Below are 15280 nucleotides of genomic sequence, written 5' to 3'. Positions count from 1 at the left end.
CAACCAGGGGTGGTTGGAATGTAATGTCTCTTTACTTTTGTCTTGAGGGTGTTCAGGTCTTGAGACGAAGGCCTTGGTGTGAGTGAGAAGACAGGTCAGCTGACGGAGTCACATCAGATCAGAAGAGGGAAAAGTCCCAGACTCTACCAGAGTCAAGGTAAGGACACTTGGTGAGGACCAAAGGCACTTTCAATGCCAGAAAGAAGAGAACCCGTGAAGTCTAGCTATCTCTTGTCTGCAGGCCTGGAAGGATTCAGGCAGGATTGGTTGTACATGATATGCCCCCACTTTATCCAAGAATGAGAGAGTTGTCTCAGAAAGGTAGGTCATGGTCTGAGGCAGTAATGTCCAGTCAGCAGGGGATGGTCTAGGCCCTGTCGAGGTAAAAATGGATACCGTGAGGGAGGACTGAAGATAGCCCTACCAAAGGACACATGGGGCCCAGCACTTGCTTTTAGCACTGGAAGGACCTAGCAAGGGTGGTAAGCTGTAGTGCCTCATTTTTGTCCATGGGTTTTTCAGGGAGGTGAAGTCCTTGTTCTGAGAAAGTGGCAGTCTGCGGGGAAACTATATCAGGTCAGCAGAGGGAAAAGTCCTGGACTCTGCCAGAGTTTAAGGTAAGATAGGGATCCTGAGTGAGGGCACACCCTAACCTGAGGACCCAAGGCATACCCAACTCTGCCCTGCCCCTGTGGTCAGCCCTGGGAGGCCCTGGGCACAGTGGTCAGATGGTGTACCCTTACTTCCTTCTTGGTGGTCTCAGGCAGGTGAGGGCTTGTTCTGAAGGGGCCAGACTCAGGACAGCAGAGGGAGTCCCAGAACCAACCAGCAGCAACGTGAGGAATGAGGGTAACCCTCAGCTAGGAGAGAGGGGGAACCCGCAAACTTCATTCAGCTCCTGCTGTCACACTGGGAGGCCCTGGGCAGGTGTGGCTGAAAGTGTTGCCCTTCACTTCTCATCTGTCTCAGGAATGTAAGCTCTTGTCTTTAGCTAGTGGAGGTAGGGAAAGAGGGGGCACAAGCCTTGTTAGAGCAAAGGTAAGAACCTTAGCATGGAGGGGATCATCCACTCCAGAATAGCAATGACCTCACAGAACTCAACCTCTCCTCGCTGTCGGGGGCTCCAGGAACTATGAGCTAAAGGCCTTGGTGTGAGGCACATGTCCTCAGGTCAGCAGAGCAGAGGAAGCCCAGGCAGTGCTGGGAAGTCAAGGTGAGGTGCATACTCTGAATGTCTACCAAGGACCCCAACTATTCCAGACCAGAAGGGACCTCACAGTGCCTGACCCCACCTGCCACAGTCATCCCTGGAAGCCTTGGGCTGTGCTGGTTGGCTGCACTCTGAGGAGCTTTCTAATATCCTTTTACAGGTTCCCAGGGGACAAACTGTCCAGGGAGACAGGAGCCCTGTGAGGCCCTAGAGAACTCCCTAAAGAGGAGATCTGTAAGCCAGCCTTTGTCAAGAGCTGCCAAGGGTACATTTCTCTGATGAGGCTGCTGACCCACTTTCTCTCTCCCTCAGGCCCGTGGGATCCCATCTTCCACCATCCTGCTAACACTTCTACCTGCTCCCTCCAACAAGAGTTATCATGCCTCACTCTCCAAAGCGTCCACGCCTCACACTTGAGCCAGGCTTTAAGGCCCGAAGTGAGATACAAGGCCTGCTGATGGTTCAGGATCCCATACCTGAGGAGGAGGAGGAGGAGGAGGAGGAGGAGGAGGAGGAGGAGGAGGAGGAGACCTTCTCCATTTCTTCTTGCTCTTTCACCTTCTCCTACCCTTCTTCTTCCCCCCCTTCCTCTCCTCTGATATTGGGCACACTAGTGCAGAAGCAGCAGGAGGAGAAAAAGCGGGAGGAGAAGGAGCAGCAGGAGGAGAAGGAGCAGGAGGAGGAGGAGAAGCAGCAGGAGGTAGAGAAGGAGCAGCAGGAGGAGGAGATGGAGCAGGAGCAGGAGGAAGAGAAGGAGCAGGAGGAGGAGAAGCAGCAGGAGGTAGAGAAGGAGCAGCAGGAGGAGGAGGAGGAGAATAAGGAGCAGGAGGAGGAGGAGCAGGAGCCTCTGGAGAGTCCTGGGAGGTTCTTCTCTTCCACGTCATGGAGCACATCAGATGAAGACTACAGCAGCCAAGAAGAGGAGGGCATAGGCTCTCTCCAGGCCTCAGAAGACACCAAATCCTTGCCCAGTAACCTGCTAAATGAGAAGGTGGTAAATTTGGTGCATTTCATGATCCTCAAATATCAACAGAAGGAGCCCATCACAAAGGCAGAAATGCTAAAGGTTATCATCGAAAGGGATAACAATCAATTCCCTGTGATCTTTGAGAAAGCTTCTAAGTGCCTAGAGGTGATCTCTGGCATTGATGTGAAGGAAGTGGACCCTAAAACCCACTCCTACGTCCTTGTCAACTCATTAGGCCTCACCCATGATAAGAAAGATAGTGATGATCAGAGCATGCCTTCAAATGGCCTTCTGATAATCATCCTGGGTGTGATATTCATAGAGGGCAACTGTGTCCCTGAGGAAAACATCTGGGGTTTCTTGAATATGATAGGCGTCCATGCTGGGAGGAAGCACTTCATTTATGGGGAACCTAGGAAGCTCATCACCAGAGATTGGGTGCAGGAGAATTATCTAGAGTACCGGATGGTACCTAATAGTGATCCTTCACGGTACGAATTCCTGTGGGGTCCAAGGGCCTATGCTGAAACCAGCAAGCTGCAAGTTTTGAAATTCTTGGCCAAGATCAAAGGGATGGACCCCATTTCCTTCTCACTCTGGTATGAGGAGGCTTTAAGAGATGAGGAAGAGAGAGCTGGGGCCAGAAATAACTCCATGGATAGTAATTCTGCCATGTTTACTGTTCAGCATTTGCCAGTAATTCCTGACCCAACTGAAGGATGATGCACTGTGTTTGAAGAGGGCAGTCAGGTTTCTAGGTAGAGGACAGTCAGGGTCAGGCTGGGGAGAACACTCTGTGCAACAACTTTGTTTTCCTGTTCTGTATGGGTGACTTGAAAGTTCATCGTTTTTTCTTCTCTTTCAATATTTTTTCAAATACTCTTCTTTATAATAGGTTTATTGACTTTAGAATCTGTTTATGAATGATGTTGATCACATTTATTGCTAAACATTTATCAGATTTAAGAATAAGAGTTTTGATAGTTTGCAAAACAAATTGGGGAACCTTTCATTGTATTTTGTGACCTGGAACAAGATAACATGATATTGGGATTTTCTTGGAAATATGGAAAAACTCAGCAGGCAATAGAGAAAAAAATGTAAAACGTGGTTCATTTTTGGATTCCCATACCACTTTAGTCTATTCTGTTAAGTTTAAGATATGTATACCTGGATTTGTACAGCTTATTCAAGAAAGTAAGAGTAATCTAAGCAAACCCTACTTTTTGGATTCTCTTAACCACTTTAGTGTATTTTCCTGTAATGTTAAAATATATACCTGTCCTTGCTTGGCTTATTCAAGAAAATAGGCATAATCTTAACTAGCAAATCTTAATTTTTGGATTCCCTTTAGCTATTTTAGTTTATTGTTCAGTAAAATTAAAAGATATATACTTGAATTTGCTTGGCTTATTCAGAAAAGTAAGAGTGATCTTAATCTTAGTAAATAAAAAATGACTCACTGACTCATTTATTCATCAAACATTAACTGGATGTATTTTCTTTAGAAAGCACTGTGATAACAGTGGAAATCTGAGGCTAAGCAAGACATACTCCTGCCCAGAGAAAGGAAGAGGTTAGGAGAAGCAATAATATCAGGAAGAAAGTTAAGATGTCCTCCATTACGTAAACAACAGTTGGAAAAAGAGTAAGAGATAGGACTCCAGATGGGAGCAGTCAGGTGGAAATGCCCTGAGCTAGGGCAGTTTGGGGCTTTGGGAACTGCATTTCCTTCTATGAGAGTTAATTATTAGTTAAGCTATGGGTGATGGCAGAGGCCAGACTCTCAGACTGTGTGTTGTAGAGATGAGAGAAGAGCATGGACTGGAAAATTGCTTAGTAGTTACTTTTGGATCAGGGATAAACCAGAGGGAAATCCCTACCTGGGGTAGGTATGAGAGGTACCCTGAACTCTTGTTCCAGTGCAGGGAATACAGTGCTTGAAGGTGTGCTATACATATCATCTGCAGTGATTTCTTGAGAATAGGGTGATACTCTCTTGAGGTGATACCCAGAAGCCACTAGGCTGGCATTCCTGTCCCTGGTCTAAGAGAGTCAGAGCCAATTCTGTTAAGATCCCGCTAAAGATAGGTTATTTTGAGTGTGCATGCGTACTAAGTCACTTCAGTTGTGTCTGATTCTTTCTGACTCTATGGACTGCAGCCTGCCAGGCCACTCTGTCCATGGGATTCTCCAGGCAAGAATACTGGAGTGGGTTCCCATGCCCTCCTCCAGGGGATCTTCGTGACCCAGGGATCGAACCCAGATCTCCCACATTGGAGGCAGATTCCACCTGCGTCTCTTATGTCTCCTCCATTTGGCAGGTAGGTTCTTTACCACTAGCCCCACCTGGGAAGCTTGAGTGTGAAAGTGTTAGCTTCTCAGTCATGTCCAACTCTCTGCGGCCCCATGGACTATAGTCTGCTAGGCTCCTCAGTTCATGAAATTCACCAGACAAGAATAATGGAGTGCGTAACAATTCCTTCTCCAGGGGATCTTCCCGACCCAGGGATCGAACCCAGGTTTCCCACATTGCAGACAGAATCTTTAACATATGAGCCAGGAGGGTAGTCCATCCCATCTTGAGTGTAATTAGGCCAAATCTAAGCAAGGTCTAGACTTTGGTGGCAGTGAAATGAATGAAAATAGTATTTTGGATGGAGAGTAGCTGGGAGAGAAGGAAAGAATTTTACTTAAATTCTAGGAGCTTTGAGTTATGTCAGCTGGGGAAATTTACTCATACCCCAAATTAATAATCCTCTAAGAGGAAAAATTTAATGAGTTTTGTGAAGCTGCATTTTTGCCTGATTTGATTATCGGTATATTATTTGGGATATCCTGGATAAAAACAAAATCCCAGAGGAGAGGGTAGTAAGGTCTGGGGCAAAAATAATACTAAAAATATTTGCCATTCATTAAAGACCTAGTAAATGCCACTGTGCTAGATGCTTTTCTTATCTTCTATACATTCCAGCAGTCCTATAAGAGGGCTTATCAAACCCATTTTATAAAGGATGCATCCAAGGCTCATAGTGTTGGTAATTCCCCAAGATTATACTGCTAGTAAGTGACAGGGCTGAGATTAGACTATGGTCTGAATTCATCTAGGGCCCATAACCTCCTAGCTTATGGCAGGTCTATCTTTTATTCCATTCTCTTCTGAGTACTGTGTAACCTCTCAGGTGACAAAAAGAAGGACCATGTGACAAGGTACTAAAAAAAAAAGAAGGAAGAGAAAATGAGAATAAAACATAATTTGGGGATTGTCTGAGCTTTGTTTATCTAGGATCCTCTTGCTTAGAGACCTGGGATACCTTCATAGTTAACTCTACCCAGGTGCTGGCATTTGTGTCCAGTCCTAGCAATATCCTGAATTACAGTACCCTTCCCCTTATCCTCCCCATTGTGCCCTCTTGTCCAGATCTGGAAGCTGGTCTGCTGGAAAGCTCCTCACTGTCTCTTCATCTGAAAGCTGTGCCCTGTTCCCAGTGGACCACCCAGAACCACCACCGCCTTCCCCCTAACAGAGAACATTCCTACTCCCTGCAAAAGTACCCTGGCTGTTTCATCTTTACTCTGGAGCCCTGATAGCAACAGCCCCTTCAACTTGAAAGTTCAGTTTGGAAAGTTCAAATAGACAGTGTAGACTATACTGATCTGTAGTGAGTTAAATGGTGACCCCCAAAAGATATATACTTAAGATATATATATATAATCTCCAGATAGATATATCCAAGTCCTAATTTCCAGTATCTGTATATGTGACCTTATTTGGAAATAGTCTTTGCAGATGTAATCATGTTAGGAATCTTGAGATTATCTTGGATTTAGGGTAGGCCATAAATATCATGAATGGTGTACAAATAAGAAAAAGGAAAGGGAGATTTGACACACACAGAATCACAGAGAAGGTGATAGGAAGGATGGAGGCAGAGATTGGAGAGAAGCATTTATAATGCAAGGAATACCAAGGATTGCTGGTGATGACCAGAAGGCAGAAGAGGACCATGAGATGGAATTCTCATTAAGATTTACAGATAGCCCTGGGAAGCTAATACATGTTCATTCCCCCTAGGTGTATTTAACAGAATATCAAAGTGTTTTCCAAATGTGCTTGTTAGTAGAGTGTGATTTGGCACATAATCTACTGGCTATTGGAATATAACTCTGATGTTAGATACACTATTTTTGAAACCACCATAATATTTGCAGTAGAGCTTTAATGGGATGTGTTTTTGAAACTGACCACTGAACACATACATAGATGGATGTGCTTATCTATCTGGTTAAAAACCAAAGCCTTCCTCATAAATAATAGATAAGGAAAGACCATAGAAATCTCTTGTGTAATCAAATGTCTACAGAGGCTAAATTCTTAAAATCTCTGTAGTCTTTCTGGGAGATGAAAATGGTTCCTTAGCAGACATGCTAGCTCTGTTTAAAAACAAACAAAAAAAACGTTTGTTGTGAACTGTATGTTTATGTCCCCCACAAATTCATATGTTGAAAACATAACTCCCATTGTGGTAGTATTAGGAAGTGGAGCATTTGGCAGGTAATTAGGTTTTGATGAGGTCATGATGGTGGAACCTCTATGCTGAGAGTAGTGCCTTTATAAGAAGACAAAAATAGGCTAGAGATGTCTCTTGGCCATGTAACAATAGAATGAGAAGATAACTGTCTTCAAGCCAAGAAGAAGGTCCTCTCCAGACACCAAGTCCATCGGCAGCCTGATCGTGGACTTCACGGACCCCCAGAAGACATATAAATTTCTGTTGTTTAAACCACTAAGTTGATGGTATCTTGTTAAAACAGCCCGAGCTGACTGACTAAAACAACCATCCTTCCACTGCCCATTGTCTGTTGTGCCTGCTGCATAGGAAAGTCCTGGTCTGCGGTCTGCCAAAAGGCACCTACCTGCACAGGAATGTTCAGTCATGGAGAAGGTAGCAGAGGCTCATAAAAGATTCTGGCCATGTATCACAAGGAAGGAGAAACTTCTCAGTCTGCTGAAATTAGAAACATTATTGCAAAGAGTAGTGAAGTATTATTGGGTGAAGAAGGGTGAGTTCTCCCTGCCGAGATTATAGAATCCTTTGACAACTAGGTGTGGTCTTCTATTAGAAAGCACCTTTCACATAGCAGGTTCCTGAAAAGCTGGTGAATCTCAAGGTAAATTGGGTTTTCTCAGAAACTCCCTTCAAGAAATGGAGAGAATCGTTATAACAAATTACAATCGCTGCTTTTTATTGAGCACCTCCTAGGTGACAGCTCATGGGAGAGAGAGTATGTGAAGGCTTATGAAAGAGACTACAAGAACTCACCCACATTCTGTCTTCCTCACCTTCTGGGTGGTCCACTGGTAGTTAGGCAGGAGCCAGTATGCCCTTTCCATGGTTCCTCTGCCATTCAGCAGCAAACATGGAGACCCCCATGTTAGAATAGTGGTGCTACAAGATGGAAGCAGCCTGTATCCTTGAGTTACCTGAAAGCAGAAAGTCCCTGCCAACCCAAATCAGAGTTTATGTGAACAACAATAACAACTGTGTTAAGTCACTCATATGACAGGTTTTGTCTACTGCATCAGCAAGCAGTTAATTTACTGATGAACACACAGCACCTATTTCTGCTTTTAGGCCTACTTAAATATTTTACTTAGAAAGCTAGTAGTTCATATATTCTTGTAAAAAAATTCTAAAAATAAAAATCAATCCCAATTTTCCCCTTTACAAAGTTCCTTCAAAATCCATACCCCTTCTCAGTCGTTGTTCAGTCACCAAGTTGTGTCCGACTCTTGGTGACCCCATGGACTGCAGCACACCAGGCTTCCCTGTCCTTCACCATCTCCCGGAGTTTGCCCATGTTCATGTCCATTGAATTGGTGATGCCATCCAACCATCTCATCCTCTGTCGCCCTCTTCTCCTTGTGCCTTCAATCTTTCCCAGCGTCAGGGTCTTTTCCAATGAATCAGCTGTTTGCATCAGGTGGCCAAAGTATTGGAGCTTCAGCTTCAGCATCAGTCCTTCCAATGAATAATCAGGACTGATTTCCATTAGGACTGACTGGTTTGATCTCCTTCCTGTCCAAACTACTCTCAAGAGTCTTCTCCAGAACCACAGTTCAAAAGCATCAATTCTTCAGTGCTCAGCCTTCCTTATGGTCCAACTCTCACATCCATACATAACTACTGGAAAAACCATAGCTTTGACTATATGGACCTTTGTTGGCTAAGTGATGTCTTTGCTTTTTAACACACTGTCTAGGTTTGTCATAGCTTTCCTGCCAAGAAGCAATCATCTTCTAATTTCATGGCTTCAGTCACCATCTGCAGTGCTTTTAGAGCCCAAGAAGTGGGAATCTGTCACTGCTTCTACATTTTCCCCTTTTATTTGCCATGAAGTGATAAGACAGAATGCCATGGTCTTATTTTTTTTTAATATTAAGTTTTAAACCATTTTTTTCACTCTCCTCTTTCACCCTCATCAATAGGCTCTTTAGTTCCTCTTTACTTTCTGCCATCTGCATATCTGAGGTTTCTGCTATTTCTCCCGGCAGTCTTGATTCCAGCTTGTAACTCATCCAGCCCGGCATTTTGCATGATGTGCTTTGTGTATAAGTTAAACAAACAGGGTGACAATAAACAACCTTGTTGTACTCCTTTTTCAATCCTGAACCAGTCAGTTGCTCCAGACAGAGTTCTAACTGTTGCTTCTTGACCCACATGTTTCTCAGGAGACAGGCAAGATGATCTGGTATTCCCATCTCTTTAAGAGTTTTCCACAGTTTGTTATGATCCACACAGTCAAAGGCTTGAGCACAGTCAATGAAACGGAGTTAGATATTTTTCTAGAATTCTCTTGCTTTCTCTATGATCCAGTGAAATTTTGCAATTTGGTCTCTGGTTCCTCTGCTTTTTCTAAGCCCAGCTTGAACATCTGCAAGTTCACATAATGCTGAAGCCTAGCCTGGAGGATTTTGAGCATAACCTTACTAGCATGGGAGATGAGTGCAATTGTCCAGTGGTTTGAACATTCTTTAGTACTGCCCTTCTTGGGAATTGGGATGAGGATTGACCTTTTCTAGTCCTGTGGCCACTGCTGGGTTTTCCAAATTTGCTGACCTATTGAGTGCAGCACTGTAACAGCATCATCCTCAGAGGTAACCACAAATAAAAATTTGTTGTGTATTATTTTAAAGGTTATTCTAGGCTTTTCCATAAATACATGTATTAAAATATATATTGATTTTCTTTTAACATACTTGGTAATTATGTATATATTAACCTTCCACTCACCTTTGTCATTTAATAAAGAAAATGCAAGTTCCTTCCTAGCCAAAAGACCAGGAAAAGTTTGGCCTAACAAGAGAAAATCTTTTAGCAATACTTGCCTCATGCTAGCTAAACACTAACAGACAAACTACAACATCCACACACCATCGGCACACTAAAAGGTTATTAGGAAGGAGTGGGGAACTGATCTTCCATTTCTGAGGCTGAAGGTGGTAGTGCCAGAATTTCCCCAGCAGGGTAATATTGGCAAGGCTTAACAAGGTATTGGCCTTCATATTCCCTGCCTGGCAGAAACACACAACATCCTTATTCCCCTCCAAGGTGGTGTGTGTGTGTTGGGGGCAGAGCAGAGAGCTGGTCTTGCAAGTCTTCCAGATGGCACAGTAGGAGGTGCTCTGACTCCCCCTCAAAGATAATGTGATCAGGATCCAGCCTCTTTCCCCTCATGACATTGGGCCACGCAGAGGTATGCCACATAGCTCTGAAGCAGAGCTATGTGGCATACCTCCTCTCCACTTTCCTAGTATCACAGTGATACTGTGCCAGTGGTGAGCTAACAATCTCCCCTGTCCTATAGGTTAGGTACCAAGAACTAAAAAGATCTCAAACTGATGAGAAAGGCAATGCACAGAGGCTAACAAGAGGATAATAGAAGCAGTCTGAGCCATCCCTCTTTCCCACTCATACTGGTGAGTAACCGTGTTACTTGGCAGAAAGACACATTTACGTTGCGGCTGGGAGGTACCCAGGAAGTATGCATTAGTTCTTTATGTTTGCCAGGACAGTGTCAGTTCAGTGAAAGAGGGAGCTGAGCTTCCACTCACATAATGCTATGTGAGTCAGCACCTTACTTTTGCTGAGAAGATGTTGGTGGGGAGCAGAGAAAAGTTGAACGTGGACCTGTCATGTATCGCAACAGGGGAACTGTCTGCTAAAAAGAAAAAAAAAAGGAATAGGGTCTAGAATTCATAATATAATGTCCAAAATGTGCAGGATACAATTGAAAAACAGCTTTCATACTCAGACCCAAGTAAAGCACAATTTGAGAGAGCAAAGACAATCAGCAGATACCAACACTAAGGTGAATAAAATGTTGGAATTATCTAACAAGAATTTAAAGCAGCCATTAGAAAACAGGTTCAACAAGTAACTACAAATTCTCTATAAAGAAAAGAAAAAGAAAAACTGTCAAAAATGAGATAGAAATTATAAAAAAGAAACAGAAAATATAAAACTGAAAAATACCGTAGCTGATATAAAAATCTTGTTGGATGGTCTCAATAGTAGACCGGAGATGACAGAGGACAGAATCAGTGAACTTGAGAAGAGAACAATAGAAATTACTGATCTGAAAATTAGAGGAAAAACACGCTGACCTTATCTAATCATCAAAATCTAGTCAGAAGACTTCTGCTTCTGACAACATGGAATATATATATATATATATATATATATATATATATATAATAATTATTATTATTATTATTATTCCTGCTGTGAACAACTAAAAATCCTAGACATTATATTCAAAACAAATATAAAAGGACTCTGAACAGTGAAAAGAATCAGTCAGACTGGCTAAGGGCCCAGGAGTCTGAGGAATGGCAAAGAGGTGAGTTCGCTGAGTTTATTGCTTGCTTGCTTCGTAAGTCCCAGTCGTGGAGCTGAAGAAACCAGCAATCAGGAAATACCAACAGATGCAGACAAAAAGAAAAGTCCCAGCAAAATCCTGCTTTCTCTAGCCTAAAGACAAAGAAAGGGGCAGTTTAGTAAGACACAAACCTTTTAGACAGTAACTGCTTTATTCCAGCCAAACATGGCACAACTGTGGTGTCATCCCTGCACACAACAGCCAAGGCTGAGTGGGGAATACTCAGTAAAGTTAACTTTACTCTTAACTCTGCCCCTAGACCCAGTTTTCTACCCATATCAGAATTACTGGGAACAAACAAGATGATATTCCTGTCGCCAAAGCTCCTGAAATACCTAAAGCTAAACTTCATATATGTTTCAAAGAAGAATTTTAAAAGTGTCCCCGAGGGGCATGCAAGAAATGGTATGTTTAGCCTAATTGATTTAAGGTTGGGCCACAGTTCTTGTAACCATCTCCAACAAAAAGGAAGCTCCCAAGGCAGCTGGGAGGAGCATCTGGAACAATGAGGTTAATGACAGAAACTTCTGGGGAAACCATCTATCATGGCAGGAAAGTCCAAAACACAATGCTTCAGGGGCCAGATTTATGTTAACAACACAAATCACACAGCTGTAACCAACTCTCCAAACATGTTAGAGAGGGTAAGGTGAAGCTCCTCCGAGGACTACTAAGGCAGTGGTTTGAAGATAATATATGACCATGACAGAAAAACTCAGGAGTCTCCTGGAGAAAACAACCATCAGTTCAGGGCCACAGCAAAGATATAAATATTTTATAACATCATGCTGTGTCTAGAAAAATTTTCTCGGATTTGCAGCACCCAGCCTCCCTTCTTATGTAACTTCCTCCAAATAAATGTTCAAAAATTTTGTAAATGGTTGAGGCATTCGAAACAGACAGCAAGAGAAACTGAAAGCCAGGACTCCATGAACACTCCCACATAAGGCAAAAAAGGTGGTCGAAATCTTTCATTTTTACCTGTTCAAAACTGCCTGTGATGATGTTAGAGCGTACCAAAAAATAAAAACAATTTAAACCAAAAGAAAGAGAAACAAAAATTGTAAAAACGTCACCTTGAAACAATCAAGCAGTCCATGGGGTTAGCTGGACACTACTGTGCAACTAATATTTTCACTTTTCCTGTGGAAAAGAGCTCTGAGTCAGGAATCTCTTTTACAGATCTGACAGCTCAGTTGTTTTCACTAAATTGCAATTTTTGAAAAGAACCATCTTGCTTGGTACCAAGACACAGGCAATGTGGAAGTCCCAAATGACAACAATCCTATCCCATTAGTAGACCAAAAAAAAAAATGATCTAAACTTTTATTTCAAGCAAGTATCTCTCTAAATTGAAAATCATTTCTAGACACTAAGGAGGGTCTAGACATAAAACAATGTTTTGGAGTAGTTATAAATTAAATTAGTTTTAATGTCTCTTTCTTAAACATTTACTGAGCACCTACCATGAATTAGACACTAATCATAGCTAAATGTACAGTTACAATTCACAAAAAAAGATGTATAGTCGCAAAAAATGTATAGGCGTTAAATGTACAGTTACAATTCATACCATTAAAAGGTTCACTGTAGAGCAGAAGAGACAGATATATAAATTAGTTCTTATAGTACACTGAGAGAGTTGTTATTGACTGAAGAAACATAAAGTGTTATGGGCACAGAAGAGCTAATGTTTGGAGCACTGAGTCACAGAAGAAATGATGCTGTTGCAGAATCTTGACTGATGATTATAAGCTGGACAAGAGAAGTGAGGGCATTCTAGACAAAGAAAATAGTAGATTTGTAAAGGGCACAAAAGTCTGAAATAAAATAATGTGTTCAGGAAAAATAACATGGTTTTGTCTGGTATGATGCATAAAATACATAAGATGAAGGAGCATAAGCTTTTTTAAAAGAGAAGACAGTGTGAGGTAGATCATATTGATAAAGCAAGAGAGAGGCGGGTAAAAGTGAGGCATTCTCAATAGTTCTCCTCTTCCACTTCTGAGCCCTCTCAAGAATAGCTCTTAACAGTCCATTCACTGACAAGGAAGACTTTTTCTAGCATGCACCTCCAGACTCTTCCAGCCTCTGCCCATTACTCAGTTGCAAAGCTGCCTCTTTTTTTTTTTTTTTTTTGCTAACAGCAGCAATCGCACTTCCAGTACCAATTTTCTATCTTAGTCTGTTCTGTCTGCTATAATAAAATACTACAGGCTGGATGGCTTATAAACAACAGAAATTTCTCTCTCATAGTTCTTCTGGAAGCTAGAAGTCTGAGATCAGGTTTCAACAGAATGCCCTCTTTTAAGTTACAGACTTCCCATATCCTCACAAGCTGAAAAAGGGCAAGGAGGCTCTCTTGGGTCTCTTTTATAAGATCATTAATTTCATTCATGAGGGCTCTGCTCTCATAGACTCATCACCTCCAAAAGGTCTCACCTACTAATACCATCACATTAGGCATCAAAATTTCAACATGTGAATTTTGGGAGGATGCAGACATTCAGACCATAACATGCTATTTACAGTATGGAGAACATCTGGAGGGTGGCAGGAGTAAAAATGGGGAGTTTTTTAGGAAATATTTAAACAGTAAAGGGATACAATATAATAGTTCATAAGAATCTGAACTAAACAGTAGTGGGAGTGGAAGAGTTGAAATATTAGAGTGTACTCACCAACACTTAGTTTGGTCAACCTTATTAATTTCAGTCATTTAGCAAGTGTGTAATGGCACACCATTGTGGTTTTTATCTGCCTATTCCAAGTTAGTATGTTGAGAATCTTTTCATGTGCTTATTGTCCAGTCACACAAATTATTGCTGATACATCTGTTAAATTTTTTTTTTACTTTTTATTGCATCGTTTTCTTATTGTTGAGTTTTGAGAGTTTTCTATATATACTGGATACAAGCCCTCATTTGAATAAATGATTTTCTAATATTTTCTCTTATCCTTTCATTCTCTTAACAATATTTTGGAGAGAAGTTTTGTTCTTATTGAAGCCAATCCTATCCATTTTTTAAAAATGGATTTGGTGGTTTGGTATTATATCTAACAAAATGTTGTCTGACCTGTGCTTAAGTCGCTTCAGTTGTGTTCGACTCTTTGCGACCCTGTGGACGGTAGCCCACCAGGCTCCTCTGTCCATAGGATTCTCCAGGCAAGAATACTGGAGTGAGTTACCATGCCCTCCTCCAGAGGATCTTCTCAACCCAGGGATTAAACCTGCGTCCCTTATGTCTCCTGCATTGGCAGGCCGGTTCTTTACCACTAGTGCCACCTGGGGAGCCGGGTAGTCTCGCGTAGGATCCTCCAAATTTCTCTTTCATGCTTAGTTTTAGAAGTTTAATAGTTTCAATAGAAGTTACATAGTTTCAAGGTTTACATTTAGGTCAGTGTTTCATTTTGAATGAAATTTCGTATATGATAGGAGGTATAGATCCAAGTATTTTCTACTTTCTTTTCTGGCCTCTGTATTTTCTTCCAGTGGAGGATTTGTCTATCCTGATGCCAATTTGTTAGGTAACAGCGCGGTGGCCTCGCCCGCCGGCTCGCGAGCTTCCTCCACCCGAGCGGCGCGGGATGGGACGGAGGGAGCGAGACATCCGGAGGCCCGTCCCTCCGCGCGGGGACAGGGTCTGCCCGGCTGCCGGCGGTCGGGTCCGGTGGTCTTTCCGGTAGGGGAAGGAGGGCGAGAAGGTGGGGGGTCTTCGGGCGGGAAGGCGGCTCCTCGCCTCCCGCCCCCTTCGCGCCTCCCCCCACCCCGTCCCCGCCTCTCGACCCGCTTGCCCCCCTCCACGGTCGCCCCCGGCCCCGGGTCGTCGTCTCCGGCGGCGTCTCTCTCCCGCCCGACCCCCGGCTACATACCTCGAGGTTGGGGGGCCGAGGGTTCCGGGGACCGAGGTTACCCCCGCTACGCACCTTCCCCTCTGGCGGCGGCCACGACTGCCCCCGGGCACCACCGCACAGTCCGAGGCCTCCGGTGCGTCTCGCGGGCTGCGCGGCGGGGCGGGGGCCGCTCTCTGCCGGTCGCCGCCGGCCTGGACCGGTCTGCCCGGCGGTCGTCGCCTGTTCTTTGCTCGGCTCTCCGCCAGGTCGCCGGGCGCCTCTCCCCGCCCTCCGAGCCCGGGGACCGCCCTCCGACCGGCCAGCCG

At 43.5% G+C, this 15280-nt stretch overlaps 1 protein-coding gene across 1 annotated transcript; it reads left to right on the top strand.

Moving 5' to 3' along the window:
- Window positions 1-1691: 1691 nt before the first annotated feature.
- On the top strand, window positions 1692-3572 carry LOC136154666 (melanoma-associated antigen 10-like; the record flags this gene model as incomplete). The annotated part of the gene is made up of 1 exon (XM_065916858.1): window positions 1692-3572. A coding segment is annotated over one exon (1209 nt), but the record flags the coding sequence as incomplete, so codon positions are not given.
- Window positions 3573-15280: the final 11708 nt, after the last annotated feature.

This window comes from Muntiacus reevesi, chromosome X (genome assembly GCF_963930625.1).
Source record: "Muntiacus reevesi chromosome X, mMunRee1.1, whole genome shotgun sequence".
NCBI lineage: Eukaryota > Metazoa > Chordata > Mammalia > Artiodactyla > Cervidae > Muntiacus > Muntiacus reevesi.
The sequence above is the reverse complement of the archived record's forward strand: the minus strand, read 5'-3'. Positions and strand labels throughout refer to the sequence as shown.